Below are 20,271 nucleotides of genomic sequence, written 5' to 3' on the forward strand. Positions count from 1 at the left end.
ATCGTTCATTCATATAGAAATTGGTGAACAGTTTTTGAAATATACAAATGTCGTCATGTGAATCGAAGTATCATTTTCGATTCGATTTTTGTCACCCTTTAGTTACTTGTTTAGTTTGTTACCTTCTAAACCAAATGTTGAAACTAATACAGCTGCGACCAAGGATGAAGGAGGAGAAAATGAATACATAAATTGAATATAATTTGGATGTATTCAAGGTGCCATAGAGTCTCGAACTGTATACAGAGTTGTTATGATACAAGGGTAGCTACTCTGACGACACTCATGTAACGATTGACCTCTTATTTCTTCAGCTCATTCTCACATCTCTATCACACACGCATACACAAAAGCTTACCAACTTTTATCTTGGTCTCAAAATTTTCGTTTCTCAACAAAAAATTGATGAGAAAAACACTAGTGTTTATGGCAACAGTAAAAATCAAACCGTGATTTCAAATTTGGTGAGAATAGTTTTTTTTCTGTACACTCTACACAATACTTGAAATTAAAGAAAATTGTTCCTCATATGTTTGTGCTGTCTGGGTTACATAGGCTTCATTCGCCGAAAATAAATAGTGATTAGACATAAATTATGATGTACTGCCAGTTCAGAGATAAATAAAAGACAAGCGACTGCGGATGTTTCCGTGACCGGAAGGGGGGTGAGATGTGGTATAAATGTACACAAATGAAAAAAACCAAAAAAAAAAAAAATCAACACAGAAGAATGAAGACCATTAGTCAGCTTACAAAGCTTTCATATCGAGGTACGGCCTGCTATAGATAGGCGACCGTTGCTATACCGCGGTCTGAAATAGAACAATTTAATAGAGTCATATAAAGCAGAAAGTTTCGGAATCATGGATAGACCGGAATTGTACATAAAAGCTAATTTATCACAGCGGAACGACGCTAGTAATATTACCGCCGAGTTCAGGGAGGAACTTAAACAAATGTCTGGACGTTGCCTGGATATTGGATCTGGACCTGGAGACGTGGTGATGGATTTCATATTGCCAAGGATCAACCCGAATGCTACCATTGTCTGTGAGTTTGTTGCCGCCTGTATAAACTGTGCGATAACAGTTGCAGGGGGATTAAAGTTAACGTAAAAATGCGACACAGGTTCAGACATTTCTGAGGCCATGGTGAAGTATGGAACGGATAAGTACGGGGGAAACAACCGGATGACTTACATCAAACTGGACATCGAGACTCCGAATTTACCGAGCAATCTAGTCCAACAATTTAATCATATCACCTCGTTTTACTGTTTACATTGGTGCCAGAATATGCGGTGAGAGTTTCTCCCTCCTCGAAATAAATTAGAATTTATTCAATCGATTACATCACGTATCTAATTTTGTTGTACAAGATATTCCTAAGTTCGGTGAAAAGCTCTCAGTTACATAAATCTGTTTACAGGAAAGTTTTTGAAAACATTTTCAACTTGCTTCGACCCGGCGGAACTTGTCTTTTACTGTTTGTGGCCAATGATGCCAGCACGAATGCTTACAAAACCTTGGCAGCCATGCCGCGTTACAAGCCATACATGACGGTATAAATGATCCACTATATTTTCACCTAGAAGCTAATTTCACATCATTTTCACTGAGTTTTTGTGATTTTGAACAGGACGCAGACAGTTACATCCCGTTTTACCAGCACCCTGACCGGCAAGACAAAACTCCGAAGATATTACTACAAGAAATTGGGTTCGAAGTCTGCCATTGCAGCCGCAGACAGAAAAGTTACGTTTTCGATAAACCGGAGGCATTAAGCGGTAAGATATTTTCTTCCTTTATATAAATATAACACGATATATTACGATATTATGCATAAATTATTTGTGACAATATTGCGTGAATATAAATAGTAGGGAAATTTCGTAATACAAGTTTACTGTTTCAGATTTCGTGCTCTCTGGGAATCCGTTCGTAGAACGAATGCCGATGCATCTAAGAGATGATTACAAGAAAGATTTGGTCAAGGAAGTTGCGAAACATCAAATTATATTCAGCCAGGATCCGAATAACAGAGATCTCTACAGTGTATTATATATATATTATTTATTCGTAGTTTACATGAAAAAGCCTTTTTAACAACGACATTATCACCATAAAGTAAAGTATAAAATTACCGTGAAGAAAGCTTATAATGAAACAAGAATCAATTATCTGAAACACAAAAAAATACAATTTGTAAAGTATAATCGTACATACCTATAACTGTGAAATAAAAGTGTGTCTATTCTAAGGAAATATTAATTTACGTAGTTTTGAGCAGGTTATCTTGATTACTATAAAAATAAGGTACTATTTGTAACAATCAATCATTTTCAAAGTATCAACGCAGTAAACATTTTTTCTCCTAAGATCTTCTTGTTTTCCAATGGAACCAAGAAGAATGACTTCGTACAAAGAACCGTAGCTGAAGCAGAATAAAATACACTTAACGAAATGACAATGTACAATATGTACAAATGCACTGAACGGAACATTTCAATCTCACGAATACATTCATTTGGTCGATGGCGCACTAAATTTTTGAAAAGTTGGCATGCCACCCCCTTTTTTTTAAATGAAGCGCGTCAAAAAAGAAAGCCGCACGACTAATTTACGAATAATTAACGGCAAATTATGCAATAGTCTGAATTCACATTCTCGACGATTGGCGTGTCAAGGTCATATACCTCAATCTCATTCAATCTTTTGATTATTCAACCGCTGTTCGTGTATTAATTAGCGAATGTAAATTAATTAAGAACACACTGATTAAATCATCTGTGTGAATCTGAGCACGACCATGTGGATTCCGGAGCGTTCGTTGATCACGTGACTCCCTTTACGCTGCACGAATTGAATGACGAACTGAGTAACCTCGCGGGCTGCGCTCATTCAAATTCAAATGCATCGAATTACCATCAGAGCACAACCGAAGAGTATGGAACGAATTTTGCGAGAAAAAAATTCGTTAAAATACGAAGCAAATCGAAAACTTTGTTTTCATTCAAAATACCAATGAACATGTCTTCAGTCAACGCCAAAGAACACAGGATTCAAACAATAATAATGTAACCGATAACGTCGTTGTATCGGCATACCAATTGGCTATACCGACACAACAGAGTGCCACTAGTAATAACTCGCTAGTTCATGGCGATACGGTTGAATTAGGTTGGTCAAACTGTAATTTTCACTGGTAATTTTTCTCTGAAATTGTGATAGCTTTGTTTCAATGGTTAAGTGCGGTTGACTCGGTTGACTGTTGGCAGTTTGAGTGTTTTCCGGGACTGCTTGTTAAAAATTCAGCCTTAGACTCGACGTTATTTATTGTAAAATGTCTTCGTTCTTGGCCGACGTTTTGGTTACCGCAGGTAATGAAAGTGCTCGCAAATGCATCACCTTACCTCCCACGGACAATTATTTTCATATCCTAAAACGCCGAATAACAGTCGGATCACATTTAGTTAGTAACGGTTATCTTTTGACAACAATATCATTGTTGTACCAACGTTTATTCACTTTTCTTACAAACACAGAATGTTGTAAGCTCCGCAACATTACATTGTGTACTTGAATTATTATTTTTCACATATGAGCGTACTATACAATTTTTCGAATTTGAATAAGCTTTTGAAAAATATATTTTTAAATTTGATGTAGTTTATAACTTGCTTTCATTTAGGATTTTTATCTATGTTGCTGAGCCACAACTAATATTACACTCTCATACCTATAATCATTTACTTTTAAGCATAAATTTTATACATTGGTATTTAAGGGAAATTCGAAAAAATCGATTTGACTACAAAAATATCCGAGCTTCAGGCACAAATATCCAAATCAAAATGTGATGTCAAGGAATACATCAAAGATAACTACATTGAGTTTGTACCAAAGTTGAAGAAAGATCAATCTCTGATCCATGATATCCAGAGGCATTTTGACGAAATAAATATACTCCAAAAAAGAGTACAAGATCAGGTAAGTCTTCAACGCCGTTATATTATCTCACAAATGGGTTGCAATGATGTGTATCAGGATAGTTCGAGATTATTATTGGTCACAAATGTAGCAAGCACTAATATCAAGATTCTTCTCTCGTCAGATTAAAATCGAGCTGTCTGGCTCTACAAGAGAACTCAAGAATCTATCAAATGATCTTCAAAAATCGAGTATCAGCTTGGCTCTCTCCAGTCGTCTGATCGAGATAACCGATTGCCTGCAGTCGGCAGAAAGTTATAAAAGAGATAAGCAATATGTAGAAGCTGCAAAAACATTGCAATGTATGCAAAAATTGCTAGACGATCCCAATACGGACTTGCAGTACTTGGATATTTTTCGAGCTTTGAAAAATAATTATTCTGCAACCTATGGAACTTTTTTGACGGATGTTACAGTACTTTGGCAGCAGTATATTCAATGGGAAATAGTTGAAGACAGTTCTCAACATTCCTGCGTTAATCTTAGCATAAAATGTGACCTAGAAGAAATGCAGAATCTCGTCGAAGCTCTGCATCATGTGGACAACTTATCAGGCAACTTGAATAAATTGGCTAATAAGCTAATGAAATACCTGATTGGTCCGATAATAAATTATAAATGTTCCGTGTTTGTCACTGATGAAACTAAGTTCTCTGTCCAGCATCTGGATGAAACAAAAAAGCCGGAATACAAAAGTGTTCTCCATAATTTGACTCTGCTTTTCCAGTTTATGCATCAGAATTTAAATGTTCGTTTGAAAGATGGCCAAAGGTTCCTTACAAAGCTGGAACCCCATATTTTTAAACAATTCTCAGAGAATTTGATCAATGACTGCATATCGCACACCATACCGAGCTCTAGTCTAGAATTACAAAATTTTGAACCGGTAATTCAAGATATTTCGAAATTTCAAGATTACCTTGTAGAAATTGGTAAGATTTTTAATTTCTATTATATTGATAGAAGGTGAAAAGGAATAGTTGTATATATAAATAAGTATCATCTAATTGTTCATTCACAGAGTTTATTGCGCCAGATAAAGTATTCCTGTCTGAATATATTAAAAACGTAGATGGTTTGTTTATAAAAAAAATATGTCAAGACTTTTTGGGTAAGGCTAGAACAGTGATGAAGAAAGATCTTCACGATACAGTTAAACACGAAATTCAGGTTTGAATATTATTCTCAATTATAATTCGGATTTCAAAAACTTCTCAAATTTTTGTAACGCTGCATCACTAAATTCTTTCAATTTATTCAGGGTCCACAAAAATGGCTCGATAATACGTCAGCCAGTAACGATTTCACAATTAATAGAAAACTCAGTGAGGACACATTCCAGTTACCACCTTGTCAAATAAGGTAGTTGTATACCATTGACCAACAATATTTTCTATTGTGATGCATAGTACACCAAATCAGTGTTGAAAGTTTACTCTAAATTCCTGTTCCTATCGTTTCAGTAAAAGTGTCAAAGAAATCCTAGATCTTGTGAAAGAGATTCTTGATGAAACGTGTCGTAGCTCTGACATGTGCGCAGTGAGATTATTTTACACAAGTCGAAATATAGTTGAAATGTATGCAGTCCTGGTGCCCGAGCACCACAAGAAATTTTTAGAGACGATACCTCAGCAAGTTGGTAAGAACAGGATAGACTTACTTCAATGATTACTGACTTGGATCATTGGCCAAGTATACATGATACATTTTCAAAGGAACAATACACCAAGGATTTCAGCAAAATGTATCAATATTTATTAGCTTTGTTTCATAACAACTGCATGTACCTGGCTCATCATCTGTTCGTATTGACACATGAATATAAAAACAAGCTGCCAGACGTTTTACGAAACCGCAATGTTACTTACACTGACCAAACTTTGGTGCTTCGCTCTACTGGCTCGGAATGCTTTTTGGAACACATGAAGTATCAGAGAAACATTATCATCGACATACTCAGAGAATCTGGTACACTATCATTTCTTTATACACTTCTTATTATTAGAGTAGTATAGTGTTACGACTTATTTTCAGCCATTCAATCTCATTGCAAAGATAGTTTTTCATCTCCAACCTGTCTCCGCTCAAACAGCGCAAAACATATTTTTGCGTTTTAATCTAAAAAAGTTTAATCTGCCAATGAGATTGCAAAATGAAAAAAAAATAGTTTTCGGCCTTGAAATTCTAGGCCTCGTTATCGACCTGAAAGAACTTTTCAAGAAGGTCCAGTTTTTCCAGAATCAAGTTCAGTGCAAAAGAGTTTTTTCGTGAGATCACAACTTGGATAGTGACTAATCTTGATTGAATTTTCTTGTAGGTTTGTCGACATTGGGCCAAGTACCTGAATTACCGCCAAATACAGAGAAAGCAATAAGGCAATGCATCAGGCAACTTGAGCTACTGAAAACAGTGTGGCTCAATGTTCTTCCTAGCAATATATATTGCCGTGCTGTAGGTAAGTATCTTTGTGAAGAAGAATCAACCCTCGTGTTTAGCAAACTTCTGCATTGATTGAATCAACTATAAATAATTTTTCGCAATTATTCTTCAATAAAAATGACCGAATGACTCCGTAATCTTGGTGATTTATCAAAATCAAAGTCTAATGCAAGAATAAAACGTGAGTTTCGTATACTTCAGTTTGTGTAAGAGTTCAAATCACTTTGTAAGTTGATTCACAATTACAAATTTGAAAAATGTACAGGAAGAGTCAGACAATTCAATTATAAACTTTTAGATTTAGATGTGAGATTGACATATTTAAAAACAATTGCTCATTTATTATACAGATGATTTTATATTTTGCGCAAATTCAAAACTAGGATTTAGCATGGTATTTTTCAGCATCTGACTGAAGCTATCTTGAGAGGAAAAAAAAAAAAGTTTCGTTACGTTCAAACTAGAATGATGGAGATTCTGGTTACCAAAATAGTCGAAAGTTTTTGCAAAGTTCCAAAATGCAAGATTGAAGCAATCACATTTTTAAATTACAATCATTACAGGTTGTATAATGAATTCTATGATCGATGAACTGGTTACAAGGGTGATCAATGTTGAAGATATTCCGGCTGATGTTGCCACTGAATTGGTTACATTGTTCAATATGATCATGAATAGAGCACCCTCTATATTTCCTGTAAGTTTTCTCATGTTATCGAATGTTATGAAGCTATCACAATGTAAGATAATAGGGTGTTTCAAATTGTTTTGGTGGTGGAGAAAACTTGAGACACAATCGTTTATTTTTTCCATATATTTCTATGAGTTTATAGGTACAGGTTTTTTTTATATCTATTTTGTTTTTTTTTTTTTTATTAAAAATTATCGTACACTTTTCACTGTTCAACACTACCGTGACAAATTTTTTTTTTTTTTTTGCTTTGCATTGAAATATTTATTTTTATAACATCATCAGTCTGTATATTACTGAATTGAAACAACGAAAAATGTGTTTATATGAATTTAAGAAAACGAATAAATTTTGATAGTAAATTTTATAGATATATATTCTCCAATTTCTGATGAATATGGTCTTTAATCATCAAAACTTTCAACCGATAAACTTAGATAATTAATGAACTAGATGTAGTTAATATATTCAGGTTATTGAAAAATATATTCAAATTTTACAAATCGAAAAATAATTAACCACTGATGAAAGAAGTGCTGTGAATTTACTTCAATTCAATAGTTCCCAATTTTTGTATTCATTGCGAAAAAAAGTGATTGTCATCATTGGAAATATCAAGATATTATATGCAGTGGAATATAATTAACAGTAAAGTATTTGAGTGAGGTAATAATTTGTTTTTTAGGAGCCCAATACAATTCGTCTTCACGTAAAACGATGGCAGAAGTTATCGGAACTAGTGATTGTGCTTGGCGCCTCCCTGAAAGAGATCGACAACAGATGGGCTGATGGTAAGGGGCTGTTGGCTCACGAGTTCACGGCTGCCCAGGTGAAGCAGCTAATTAGAGCTCTCTTCCAAAACACTGATCGCAGATCTATGTTACTCGCTAGCATCAAGTGATGCTTCTCTGTATGTAATAAGCATTAGAATAAAAAATAAAAAAACAATTTTTCATTCACATATAAAAGATAAACATGCATTAATTTTTCCAAAACCCTTAAATGTGATGCGAAAAGCTTACGAAATTAAAAGATAATTCTCAGGTATAATATTGGATAATCTCAATACTAGCAATTTTATTCGAAATACTTTTAGGTAATGACACAATAGCTATGAATATTGTGCAACTCGATCATTTTCATGTTATTTACTTGAATACTTTCTGGCAATTCTACAAATTACTTCATTGTGAGTCAGAAGCGCGCTTAAAACAAATTTATACACACATTAAACCTATTCACACAAAAACTCAGTCACTCAAAAATTATTTTCACCTTTTAACACTTTAATTCATCCTTATTGTTAGGTCACAATACTTACATTGTATCGTTTCCTCTTGAAACTTACTTAAGCGATGGAGCAGGTAAAGGAAATTCTGATTCTTTTAGTGACGACTAATTGCAAGAATTTTTCGTACTTCATGTGAGAAAATTTCTTACCAAAGCTGGTATTTCAATTATATGTATGCTTCCTCTTCAAATTCAGGCAAACCCAGTCATACTGTTTTCGTTCGAAAACTTTCAACCGTGTGTGAAAAAAGATATCTGACAAGCTGGCTATCTGCACGACGTAACTTTGAAACTATTCTCCACAAGTCGGAATATTTTATCAATCAATGAAATTCTCCGTTCTGTTCTGATATCGATTTAATTGAGTGCATCACAATTTGCGAAGAAATGCTCGAAAATTTTTTGTTTCATCGGTCAATTGATAAATAATTCATCTTTTTTGTTTTCCTTATTTTCGTAGAAACGTTGATATAGAGCAAAACTTTACACGAAGGTAGATCTTTCAATTTTTTTGTTTGGTTTGCTCTTCACGTATGTGGTATTTTTCCTTAGAATGTCAAATATTAAAATTCCGTACTTTTCTCATCTTTCGAAATATTCATTTATCGCCAAACTCTTGAGGTATTTAACTAACACTGTTCAATAAAGTAGACAGAGATAGTGGGCAGGCAGACAGGCAGGCAGGCAGGGGTGGCGGGCAGTGGTGTGCGCAAGTTATTTAATTCTTTTTCCATTTTGAAATAGTAATTTACAGACGATTAAAACATTATTGCGAAGGTATTGGTGTTTTCTTTTCAAACTTTTTTTGTTCGGCCAGGTACGACAGATCACAAAAGTCATCGCAGTTTGTAAAGTCTGTTTCATTTTCTATAAATGATTCGTCGGATTGCGTTTTCTTTTTTCTCCATTCCTTTTTTGCGGCATAATACCAACCGCGTAGATATATAGATATTGCTATATAAATATGTATGTCCTATTTATTTTTTGATTTTTCAACAAGCGGCGAAAATGTAAGACAAAAAAAAATGAAGGGAAGAAGTTTATATAAATAGATATATTTATATATTCATTTTACTTCATCTATACCAGTTGCTTTTGAATCAGCTCCACAACTTAGTGAATTTTTGTGGCCAGCCGTACGATACGATACGTTAATCCAGTGTCTTGGTACAATGCGTTGATTGATGTATTTATTATCAGTTCTTCTTCTTTTTATATATATATATAAAAACATTTCTATCATTACGAATAGTAAACAAATGTCGCTCAATATTTACGTGAATATTATAAAATTGTAGTATGTAATTGTTCATTCCCCTTCAACAACAATAACGTTATTCTGATTTTCGGTTTTAAAAATAATCTCACGAAGTATGACTACTTTCAATAATTGATTGGAAAAAAAATTTGATCGTCTATAAATAAAGATGGAAACAGTTTCAACCGCCAAGCGGTGATTGTCGGGAAGTTTTTTTTATCCAGAGTGCGATGGTGCAGTGGTTTTTATACGCTTCCTTTGAAGCAAACGATGGATAGTTGACTGAGTAATTACGATAATTATTATTACTATTATTATTATTTTTATTAGCCATGCAGCTCTACGACATCCTGTATCAAACTTTTAGAGCAAATGCTCAGTTTTTGTCGTATACGAAAAAAAAAGACACGAATGTAATTCATTCTCTGCTTTTCACGCTGATGTGGACTGTTCGTCATTCTTGTAGAAACGTAGATATGTGAACACAAATAACACATTGGCGACAAACTAGCTAGTAACTAGTACGCATTGTTTTTCATATTTTTTTTTTTTTCCTTTTCTCATGGAAAATATCGAAGCGTTGGCAGGCTATATATGTATATGTATACGTAAACGAGAATATAAAATGTGAAATAATGTTTCGTTTTGTTGTTGGTTTTTAGCGTAAATTGTAATATGTAATTAAACTTGTATATGTACATATATCGCTGCGTAGATTGGACAGAACGTAGTCGTCGAAGGCGGGTTGTTGAATGGCCCGCAGTTCATAGTGGTAACGCAGCGTAGTTCATTTATGTGCATTCACGCAGATGACGATGACTGTGAACATGGGAAGTGCAAAACAGGGTTTCACATTACTTTCGGCTGACAGTAAGATAGACGACGTCTTTTCACTAACAGACGGTCTTTATTTACCATAGAGATCATCACCTCAGCATAGATCTCTGCGCATGCACCTGCCAATTCCGATAATAAATGATAAGTATTCGGCATCAAACTGCCCCTTTACCATAATTAATCATGCATGTTTTTTTTCCCCTATTCAATACAATCGCCAGAGTCCATAATCAAATTTCATAAATTCTGTACAAAGGGAAACTTAATTGTAAAATCAGTTCAGTCATTGCGCAAATTTTACTCGTTCTTTCATCTTTCACAAATTTATACTTTGAACAGATGCTGCTTGCTGCTGGGCGACTACTCGTGAACCGGTGGGGACTGATCAAAAAAAAAAAAAAAAAAAAATCGACTATGTGCAAATTCAAATTTTCTCCAAAGTTAATTACTGGCTTCTTAATATGGAATTCTACTCCTTCGAAATATCAATGGGAGTAAAAGGATGCTTAAACACTTGCTATTTTGAAAAATGCCAAGAAACTGAAAATTCCAGGGTGTGAAACAAATGGGATGTACCTTTTTTTACTTTTATATTAGTGGGACACGCAACGTGAATGTATGTCTGTCACATTTACTAGTGGGAAGTTGATGCATTCCACAGTAAACTTACATGTTCGGAAGAATATAAAGTTTTCTTCTATTCCATATTCATTGCAAAATATATTACTGGACAAGTATAACATCATTCTACATTTAATTGACGTTGGAAATTACAAAACACTAGCATTTTTCACGATTGTTCTAGAACTGTAACTTTTTCAAATTATCCCTCATTTTCATTCGCATTTGCAATTCAACTCGTTTTCCATAAAGCGTTAGTGGGACCATGAAATAGCTAATGTTCAAAATTGGGTAACATCGATCAGGTCACGTTTATATTTTTAAGATTTATCAAATAAAGAGGTTAGAGATATTCAATTATTACTGAAAAGTTTGTATGGAACTGATTTGAAAACTTTTAGAAATGTAATCCGTTTTCTGAATATACAAATATAATTCCGATGTACCTGATTGTTTGTTGACTAGTGTGATGACCCAAAACTGCGGCCCTCATTTGCGCGATCGTCACTGTAGCCAGAACGGGATGTGCCGCGTGGGCTGCAAACACATCCCAAAACATTCCATAGGAAAATTGAACCACTTGATAGGAAACTATTCAATTTCACATCTATGTGATCGCATACCCGATCGATTCACAACCCTGTTCATTTTTCATTCTAGTTTTTAGTATACAAAAGTAACTTAAGTAGAATTCAATGATTGGCCTGTGACATAAATGATTTTAAACGATACCTAAGTTTCAGTAATCTGAATGTTCAAAAGCCTTTCCATATCTACAATGTGTTCAATAAAATTTTGCAACAACCATCATCTAATAATAAATAGTTTTGGATATGTGCCCAGCCAGCAGTGCGCAATCATCAACATGTATACATTTTTTTTTCTAGATGAAGTAAAAAAAAAAAATAATAATAATAATAAATTCAGAAATAAATTCTACTATCTTAACAGCCGTCTTCGAATTTTGCAGCACCAAACGCATTCATAAACAAAAAATAAAATATTTTGTACTTTTGTATGTAAGATTAAGAGTTTTCTCCGGCCCATTATTTTGAATATACGGACACCCAGATTTAGTTGAAAAAATTATTGCAGTTTTTTTTCTACAATGGTCGAGTTTGATTTGTGTTTTCGAAATATATAAGGTAGCAAGTCTGCTCGTGGTTGCAACAATTTTGCCATTTTGTCGACGACCGTTGAAGTAAATTATTCAGAAGTTAAACATTGCAGATGTACCACAGAGCGCAGAATTGATAAATGTTTGAATATTGTTAGATACTCGAAAAGAGGTATCATGAACCACTTGTGTTGTATTAAGAAGAATCGATCGAAGACCATCTGTTATTGTTTTTAACCTTAATTTGCCATTTGTCGTGCCTCTTTTAACGTAGAAGTTTTTCGTCGATTAATCGAAGACCACTTTTTTAATTTGCCTTGTCGTTTTTTGCTCGCTACATATTTGCTAAAGCTAGTAGCTCCTGTTTAGACGAAGAACATGTAAATGAAGTTTGCCAGAATGCTTCGGAGTAAAGTACAATAACTTCGAAGATTGCTTTCGTCGATTAATCACAGGACAAATTTTCAACGTTGTGTCCGATTCCGAAAACTTTTCTTTTATGTGTAAAGTCGAAAAAGAAAAAGGAGACTAAAGAAATGAACTTAATCTCTTGACCTCTGCACAGTACAGCATATCAATACCAAAAAGTATTCAAAATAGATTTGTTCATTGTTTCATAAACACTTTTTATCAAAATTCGTCACACTACAAAAGGGAATGTCTATTGCCACCATCATTATGTCATTATACGAATGTAATCTAGGGTGAAAATAATTCTTATCGTACAATGCCAAACTGAGTATAAAAACCGATAAAAAAATAACTTCAAAACTAAAGCTAGATACAAAGAAACCTCTAATTGAGTAGTTTCTGGCAAATGCGAATCGGAAGAGTGAAGATAAGAGATGAGCTTGTGCTTTTCAAAACCCCACTGATAATTTTCCAATCTCATCACAGTTGCAGCGTTGTATACAATTTGATGACTAGTAACAGACAGACTCTTATTAAGGAAGCCAACCATCCTTGACGTATTTGACATATTGGTTTGTTCATTGGGAGATTCGTATACGTATATCATTTGATGGTATAATTTTGTTGTAGTTTTCAGTTTAGTTTTGCATAATTTTTGTTTTGTTTTACGAAGGAATGATCGTTTGTACCTGCCACGCCCAGCCGGAGATCGACTGCGATACCTCGACGATCCGTTGTCCCTGCCGCTGTAGTAGTCACTGCCACTACCACCACCCCCACCACCACCACCACTACTGCCGTAGCTGTCGCGGCTGTAGCTGTCTCGACTTCCATAGCCGCCCCCGCCACTGCTGCGACTAGAGCTGTAGTCGTCGCCAAAACGGCCTCTGCCCCTACCACCACCCCCACTGCCTCTGCTTCCGCGATATCCTCCGCCGCCACGATCTCCGTAGCTGCTGCCACCCCCTCTGTAGCCCCCTCCGTTTCCACCCCTAGATCCGAACCCCCTACTACCTCCACTGCCCCCTCGACTCCCTCTGAAACCGCCGCCGCCTCCTCCTCTACTACCCCCACGGCCTCGACCCCGTGATATTTCGACTCTGAGCTTTGCCCCCATTATCTCTGTCCCGTTCATATTGTCGCAGGCTACTTCCGCCTCGTCTTCGTTTAGGAATTCGATAAAGGCAAAACCTGGCGGGTTGAAGGCCACCCAGACTTTGTTCAGTTTTCCAAACTTCTCAAACTCCACCTGTAAGTCTTCCTTCTTGATGCCCTCATTCAGACCGCCGACGTACACTCGCGTGTAACCTTCCGAACCCATCTTGTTAACCTGGAGATGATAAATTCTTTTATTCAACATCGAACAATCTACGTCTTAGGTATATATCGATCTGAAGTTAAATGTAATCTCAGCCTTTTCAGCTCACTTTTACTCGACTTACTAAACATTCGAAATCCATTTAATGGATTTGATAGAAATCCGGAAAATGGAAATGACCTTCAAAATAGTGAATGTTTTTTTAATCAAAATTTATTCCACAATTGAATATTATGGAAAAGCATTGTAATTTGTGCTTTGGCATGCTTTTCTTTAGATAAGATTCTTAATTTTGCTTGATAAATATTCTAGACTTAAGATTGCCTGATATTGTATTGTTCTCAGAGTACAACTGTGATCTAAGAATTTCTAATACAATCAAGTACCCTATATAATCAATAACAAATTTGACTGCCCGACGTTCAAGTGTGAGTATAGAAGAGTACTATTATTTCAAGTATATTGTGATTTAGCAATTTCTCGAATATTCGGAAGGTTATTTTGGATCTGCAATCTTTACTTTGCACAACTCAAAGCATCTAGTGCCGTTAGAGTACGTGATAAAAGGGGATGATAAAATTTGGTTATTCTGATTTTCATTGGAATGCCAAGTCTTAGGGGTATGTTAAAACGCAAAATAAGTTAGGAACAGGTGTGCATTTTAATAGATGGATAGTTAAAGCCTATGTCTATGTATATATAGAGGGCAGATGCAACAGATGAATATTTAAGCCAGGAATCAGGTAGACAAGACAGCTTGACCCAGCCAAATATTACTTAGTAGATACACACGTCTATAAACAGATACACATAAATGCGTCGGTTTTCTTTCTCAATCACGTATAGATATGCAAATGATGGGGAACATAAAAAGGTGTACAGCGCTTATTTGGCAAGGTGTTGGACATTGCTGTAGCAATTAATGATACTAAAAAAAAGACAAACAGCAGTTGTTTCCGGGGCATATATCAGCCGAGTGAGCCTGTGAGAACGGATTTATTTATCGCCGAGTTTATCATTAGTTACAATGAGGAAAGTTGGTGTAGCGATAAGAGATACGCGTTAAGATGACGTTGTACTCCTTCTTGACCGACTGAAATTGCCTTAGTTACAACTATTTCAATTAATCACGGAAATCGATGTAAAACAAACTTTCGGTGTACCTTTTGTGAGAAAATAGATCGCAGAACACTAATGTATTCGGTGAAATCGTGAAATAAAATTCATTTCTTGTCGAAATGTTGGTCTTGCTTCGTGTGCACAAAAATGGCGACTCATACCGCGTATTTTGTACATTACTGTGTAAAAAAAAAATGCACCTACATAAAACGAAGCAAAGCACGATATTTTGACAATGTTGCATATACTTATGGACAAAACCAACGTTTATTGCATTTCAAACTGCCCAGAATTAGCAGCATAGTTGGGACATCTTTCAGTTGTCATAATTTGAGTAGGAAAAGTATTGCTTTCTTTTTTTTTTTTTTTAAATGTTGTTAAGATTCTGAATCGCAACTTTATCCGAAATTACGCTATTCTCAACATGTCAAATTCGATGATGTTTCTTAAATTCCGATTTCGATGTATTCCTTGTACTGTGGCCTTAGCTAGGCACCGAAATCCATCGACGAGCATAGCAACGCGGTACAGAGTAATATTTACACCTTAGCTCCCAACTTTAGATTGGTAAATCGTCTAGATTTTTAGCACCAGGCCACGACAGACTCAGGCATTTTATCGTGGAAGGAAAATACCACTCGGCCCGTTAAACAGACGGGAGATACGGTTTGGAAATCGAGAATTTGGGTGCGTAGAAACTTGTTCCAAAATGGATGATGCCAGGCAGTGATTGCCGGCGAGGCAAGGTGGATGGAGGATAGCGAACTCTGTTAGTAGCGCGGATTGGGATAACACTTCTAAATCAAGGTAGGGTTTACGGGGAATGCTAGCTCAATTGTACGGGAATAAGACTCATACTTACGGTACTTGAACCTGCAGATCTTCAGCAATTCACGAAAAAATATCAAACCGTCACGTGAAGAAATACGAGGACACCGTTCACAACAGAAAGGAAGACGCCGCAAGGGAAGCGCGAGTACCAACGAATCAATACAGGACGCAAAACGGGGTTCGCGCCGCTTCCATCACAGTCTTTCCAGTGGCGTCATCTACACTCTCCAACCCAGGCGCACATCGTGATTTTATTCAGCTATCTTGCCGTCATTTCCCGCTCATTATTCAAATTCACTTTTGCGACACTTGCTAACCACAGCAACATTTGTTATTCTTATTCTGCGGCTCCAAATGGTTCTTTTGATGGAAATTGGACTTTAATCCACCCAATGAAATGATTTTTCATTTCACAAAATAAACAGGATTGGACTTATAAATGCAAGGGTGCGTACCCGTGGTGCGCATATTGAAACGATTTATATCCTCAGTCAACGCTTGAAGGAATGTAGATTGCATCACCGGTGATGATACGAATAAAGGAATTTGCTAAACAATTGCGTATAAAACCGCTTGTTCGACGCAAGTTCGACACTCCTATGGCATTCTAATATACTTCAGTCGATCTATCGAACTACCCGCTGACAATTGAAATACTCAAGTTTAGAAATCTGGGACCATCGAACAATAATGGCGTATTCTGTGAATATATCAGTCGAAGCACCAATAGAAAATCAAATCCAAGAAATTACCTACGATGGACAAGAGATATATCAAGCGTAAAGAACCATTAAACTATATTTTATTTGTGTGTTTGCATTTATCTTCAAATTGGTTTGTTTGCACATCGATACTTTGAACGTTATTGTGCATAACTTGTCATAACCTCAAAATATTTTGGTTCTTTCTTCGCTTAAACTCCAACCGGTCAGAATGTGCATCCATTATTTATTTATACTATACTGTTCTTTCATTTCTCTCGATCGAATTATATCCGAGCAAATTATACGTATATTATACAAAAAACAAAAAAAAACAATCATGTGACAGCTGTCAGATCCATTCAGAGTGTTCGTAAAAAAATGGTTATTGTACATTTTTACAAAAGATTTATATTTTTGCCTAATGTAGAATACCGAAAGGAATCGAAATTCAGTGTGCTAGTCCAAATCTTCGAATAAAACTGCTATTTGATAAAACATAACAAGACTGACATTTTTTACATCATTCAACAATCTCAGAGCTATTTATATTTTTTTTACATATAATGAGCAACATTTATTCACAATACGGATTTTTCTGGCCTAGAAAGCTGTTAAAAAAATATTAAAACTGAGATACAATATCCTAACGCAGAGGAATTGCTAATAAAAATCGATATCTCACCAGGCCACTCACTTTGTCCGAAAACTTGGCAAAGATTGCGCAAAAAATTGACTTCAGTAAATCTAATGGCGATGAAGTAAAAAAGGAACCACCTGAGGGTGGAGAAAAAAGTGAAGATGATTCTAAGGATCCAGCACCATTTCAGTCGTCCCTGTGGCCCTGGGATAGTGTAAGAAATAAATTAAGGTCAGAAATCAATAATCTTTAATCTTTTAATCTTTAATACTGGGCCTATAATATTGAGATGTTGACCCAATTCCGATTGTATCAGTTAATTCAATGTGAAAAATTATTGCTCTGCAGAAACGCCCTCACAGAAGTTTGCGTTCTAGCTGACGTTCTTTCAATAGTGAAGGAAAAAAAGTACATGGTTTTAGATCCTGTACCCCAAGAAGTACCTGATGTTAAACCTATGGTGCAAGTCTATGCTAGAAAAAAAGCTCTGTCAGGTGCTGGACAGGTGCTTCTTTTTGGTGCTGAGAGGTTGAGAAATTGCCAAAATGAATTGGCCAGAAGTCGAGCAACTCCTGACTTTCATATCGAACTTTTAAGACTCAGGCAGAACTGGCGGCTCAAAAAAGTTTCCAATTCTATTATTGGCGATCTTAGCTACCGCACAGGTATTTTAAATTTTAATTCACATTGAAGCATTATGCAAACAAAATATTAAAATATCTTAAACAATGTACCCCGTACTTAAGTAAAGATATCTGGATATTAATAAAATAATTTCGATACTTCACAATTTTAGCTGGATCCAAGTATACACAGACTGGCATGTTTGAAGTGACAAAAGCTGAGGAGGAAGAGAAGGTTTGGAGCAGTCCACCTGCATCACCGAATCCCAATTCTAGCAGCTCATCAAATTCCACACCCTCGCAATCACATACTTCCTCAAATTCCAAGGTTAATCCTTCAGCGCTTAGGGTTACCATACCGAGTGAACTGCAAGGGGTTGCGTACATTGAAGTTCTTTGTCAAAAGGGTATTAAATAATTTTTGACTGGTATTTTAATTTGAAATTTGTAGTGTAATTACGAAAATATGAAGAACAACAAATCTTGATCGCTTTTTCCAGACCAGGAGGATTTATGCAGTGCCAATATCAGCCTCTTAAACGGTGGCACGAATAGCTCTAACGCAGATATGCACTGGCAACAGAAACTGGAAGCTGCTCAAAACGTTTTATTCTGTAAAGAATTGTTTAGCCAACTAGCAAGGGAAGCTGTACATCTACGAGCTCCTATCCCTCACATGGTTGTTGGCAATCAGATCATGGCAACGGTAAGGACAAATATCAAAAAAATTTTTGCTGGCAAGAAACCAAGAAATAGATGTAGCAGTAAAAAAATGTATTTCCAAAAAAATAGAAGATGGACATACTATGTTATTCATTAAACTGAAGGTTTTGATCGATACCAAAAATAGCCTTCTAACAATATGTTTTAGGTTCTCCCAGGCATACAACTCATCATTGGCTTGTGCCACAGTACAGGCAATGATAAGAAACCTTCGGCACCACCGCCACAAAAAACAGAGCATGACCATGTACTGGAACACTCGTTGCATCAATTGCTGCGTGAAGTTCACCACAAAAATACACATCATTCATTTCCTCATCCATCTTCAGGTCCTATAGGTCCAAGTAAAAGACGCTGTTTGGCAGGTCCAAATGCTGCAGACAGATATGAACTACTGGAGATGACAAAGAGGTGAATTGGCATTATGAATACAGTTCGAAGTAACTATACTGGTATCTACACTAATTTTTTATCAATTTGCAGCCAAACATTGTTGGAGCAGATAATTCAGCAAGCTCAACATTTCTTTATGCGGCTAAGGACAGAGTACGTCTTGGATACGATAGCAAAAGAAGTTAAAGACCCATTAATAGTTTCGCACTGGAATGCTCTCAATTCTCCGACCCAGTCTTGTGTCAAGATTAATATTTTGACGCACGGTTACGACACCGTTTGTCGGACGTCGCTAGTTGTACACGTGGGTGAGAAGTCTCTGAAATGCGTATGCAGGGATGGACGAGTGATGCACATGAGTTACGAACCTCAGGAATTACGAGATCTCATTTTTTGTCAAGTTAGAAACTTCATTGGATCGCATTCAAGTTGAATCAAATTAAAACGGCGTAAGGTTACATGGGTGAACCTCTATCTTAATCTTAATTTTAGATCTACCAACATCAGATAACAGCTGTCCAAGCATTGGCCAAGTGTATGGGCTGGCAGTTCTTAGCTAATAGTTCTCATTTGGGACTCGGGGCTGTTGAGCCGCTTGGTAACGCCAGTAGCTGTATACTAGCATCGCCTATAGGAGATAGGTGAGGAATTTCGATATGTTCGATCAGTGTTAAAAGTCAGAGGATTCACAGGAAAAATTAAAAGACTATAAAAGTTAAGAAAGAAATTAATATAACGAAAAATTTTCCCACTTAGAATGATTGCAGTCAGATGCGAGCCACAGACTGGGGTTCAAGTTGGAATAGCACATTCACCAAGAAAAGATTTCTTTCCCGGACAATTAGTGAGAGAGCGAAAATGGGAGAACTTGGGTGGTTCGTTCAAAGAAGTTAGGTGGGACAAGATGGAGGGTAAAAATTTTTTGAATAAAATGGAGCTGTTGATGGCATCGCTGACAAGTTCTTAACTCTCGAGGATTATACGAGTGTTACATTAAATTAAACTTAGGCATAGACAGTAAACTCTATTCAACGTAGTTAAATATTATGTGATTGTGATGGTGAGGAGTGAGCATTGCATATTAGTTAATCAATAAATTTATATACATCTTTTTCTCTAATTGAGAATATCGGTGATTTTATTTTGTCCTACTCAACGCCGATAAACCGAATTTATCACTGAATTGAAATAATTCGATACATTTCGTTGCATATTTCCTTTCTCCAGAATATTGAAGTTTCTGTTTTAAATATTCAAATTACCCGCCGCT

At 35.9% G+C, this 20,271-nt stretch overlaps 4 protein-coding genes across 7 annotated transcripts; 3 read left to right on the forward strand and 1 right to left on the reverse strand.

The window, feature by feature from the left end:
* Positions 1 to 755: 755 nt before the first annotated feature.
* LOC107222133 (juvenile hormone acid O-methyltransferase) lies at positions 756 to 2,463 on the forward strand. The gene is made up of 5 exons (XM_015661364.2): positions 756 to 1,050; positions 1,129 to 1,300; positions 1,429 to 1,561; positions 1,639 to 1,786; positions 1,915 to 2,463. The coding sequence occupies exons 1-5, from the start codon at positions 864 to 866 to the stop codon at positions 2,103 to 2,105; spliced, it is 831 nt and encodes a 276-aa protein (XP_015516850.1). The 5' UTR covers positions 756 to 863; the 3' UTR covers positions 2,106 to 2,463.
* Positions 2,464 to 3,222: 759 nt separating this feature from the next.
* On the forward strand, positions 3,223 to 13,499 carry LOC107222132 (centromere/kinetochore protein zw10 homolog). Its single transcript, XM_015661363.2, has 11 exons — positions 3,223 to 3,379; positions 3,787 to 3,989; positions 4,114 to 4,921; positions 5,011 to 5,159; positions 5,251 to 5,351; positions 5,453 to 5,628; positions 5,751 to 5,957; positions 6,307 to 6,444; positions 6,992 to 7,125; positions 7,805 to 8,027; positions 13,343 to 13,499. The coding sequence occupies exons 1-10, from the start codon at positions 3,343 to 3,345 to the stop codon at positions 8,018 to 8,020; spliced, it is 2,169 nt and encodes a 722-aa protein (XP_015516849.2). The 5' UTR covers positions 3,223 to 3,342; the 3' UTR covers positions 8,021 to 8,027; positions 13,343 to 13,499.
* LOC107222134 (RNA-binding protein Rsf1) lies at positions 7,240 to 16,106 on the reverse strand. Of its 3 annotated transcripts, XM_015661365.2 has the most exons (4): positions 15,953 to 16,106; positions 13,343 to 13,983; positions 11,572 to 11,662; positions 9,114 to 10,486 (listed from the first exon to the last, which is right to left on the reverse strand). In XM_015661365.2, exons 2-3 carry the CDS (start codon positions 13,972 to 13,974, stop codon positions 11,587 to 11,589), a joined length of 708 nt encoding a protein of 235 aa, XP_015516851.1. In that variant the 5' UTR covers positions 13,975 to 13,983; positions 15,953 to 16,106; the 3' UTR covers positions 9,114 to 10,486; positions 11,572 to 11,586. The 3 variants fall into 3 exon arrangements, with proteins under 3 accessions (XP_015516854.1, XP_015516851.1, XP_015516853.1); XM_015661368.2 differs by lacking the exons at positions 9,114 to 10,486; positions 11,572 to 11,662 and adding an exon at positions 7,240 to 8,027; XM_015661367.2 differs by lacking the exon at positions 11,572 to 11,662.
* Positions 16,107 to 16,236: 130 nt separating this feature from the next.
* Positions 16,237 to 20,121, forward strand: LOC107222146 (mediator of RNA polymerase II transcription subunit 17). Of its 2 annotated transcripts, none has more exons than XM_015661383.2 (9): positions 16,237 to 16,700; positions 17,311 to 17,493; positions 17,611 to 17,927; positions 18,059 to 18,292; positions 18,386 to 18,591; positions 18,757 to 19,019; positions 19,092 to 19,401; positions 19,494 to 19,642; positions 19,758 to 20,121. In XM_015661383.2, exons 1-9 carry the CDS (start codon positions 16,612 to 16,614, stop codon positions 19,966 to 19,968), a joined length of 1,962 nt encoding a protein of 653 aa, XP_015516869.2. In that variant the 5' UTR covers positions 16,237 to 16,611; the 3' UTR covers positions 19,969 to 20,121. The 2 variants fall into 2 exon arrangements, with proteins under 2 accessions (XP_015516869.2, XP_046590774.1); XM_046734818.1 differs by lacking the exon at positions 16,237 to 16,700 and adding an exon at positions 16,767 to 16,848.
* Positions 20,122 to 20,271: the final 150 nt, after the last annotated feature.

Source organism: Neodiprion lecontei, chromosome 3, assembly GCF_021901455.1.
Source record: "Neodiprion lecontei isolate iyNeoLeco1 chromosome 3, iyNeoLeco1.1, whole genome shotgun sequence".
NCBI classification, from domain to species: Eukaryota; Metazoa; Arthropoda; class Insecta; order Hymenoptera; family Diprionidae; genus Neodiprion; species Neodiprion lecontei.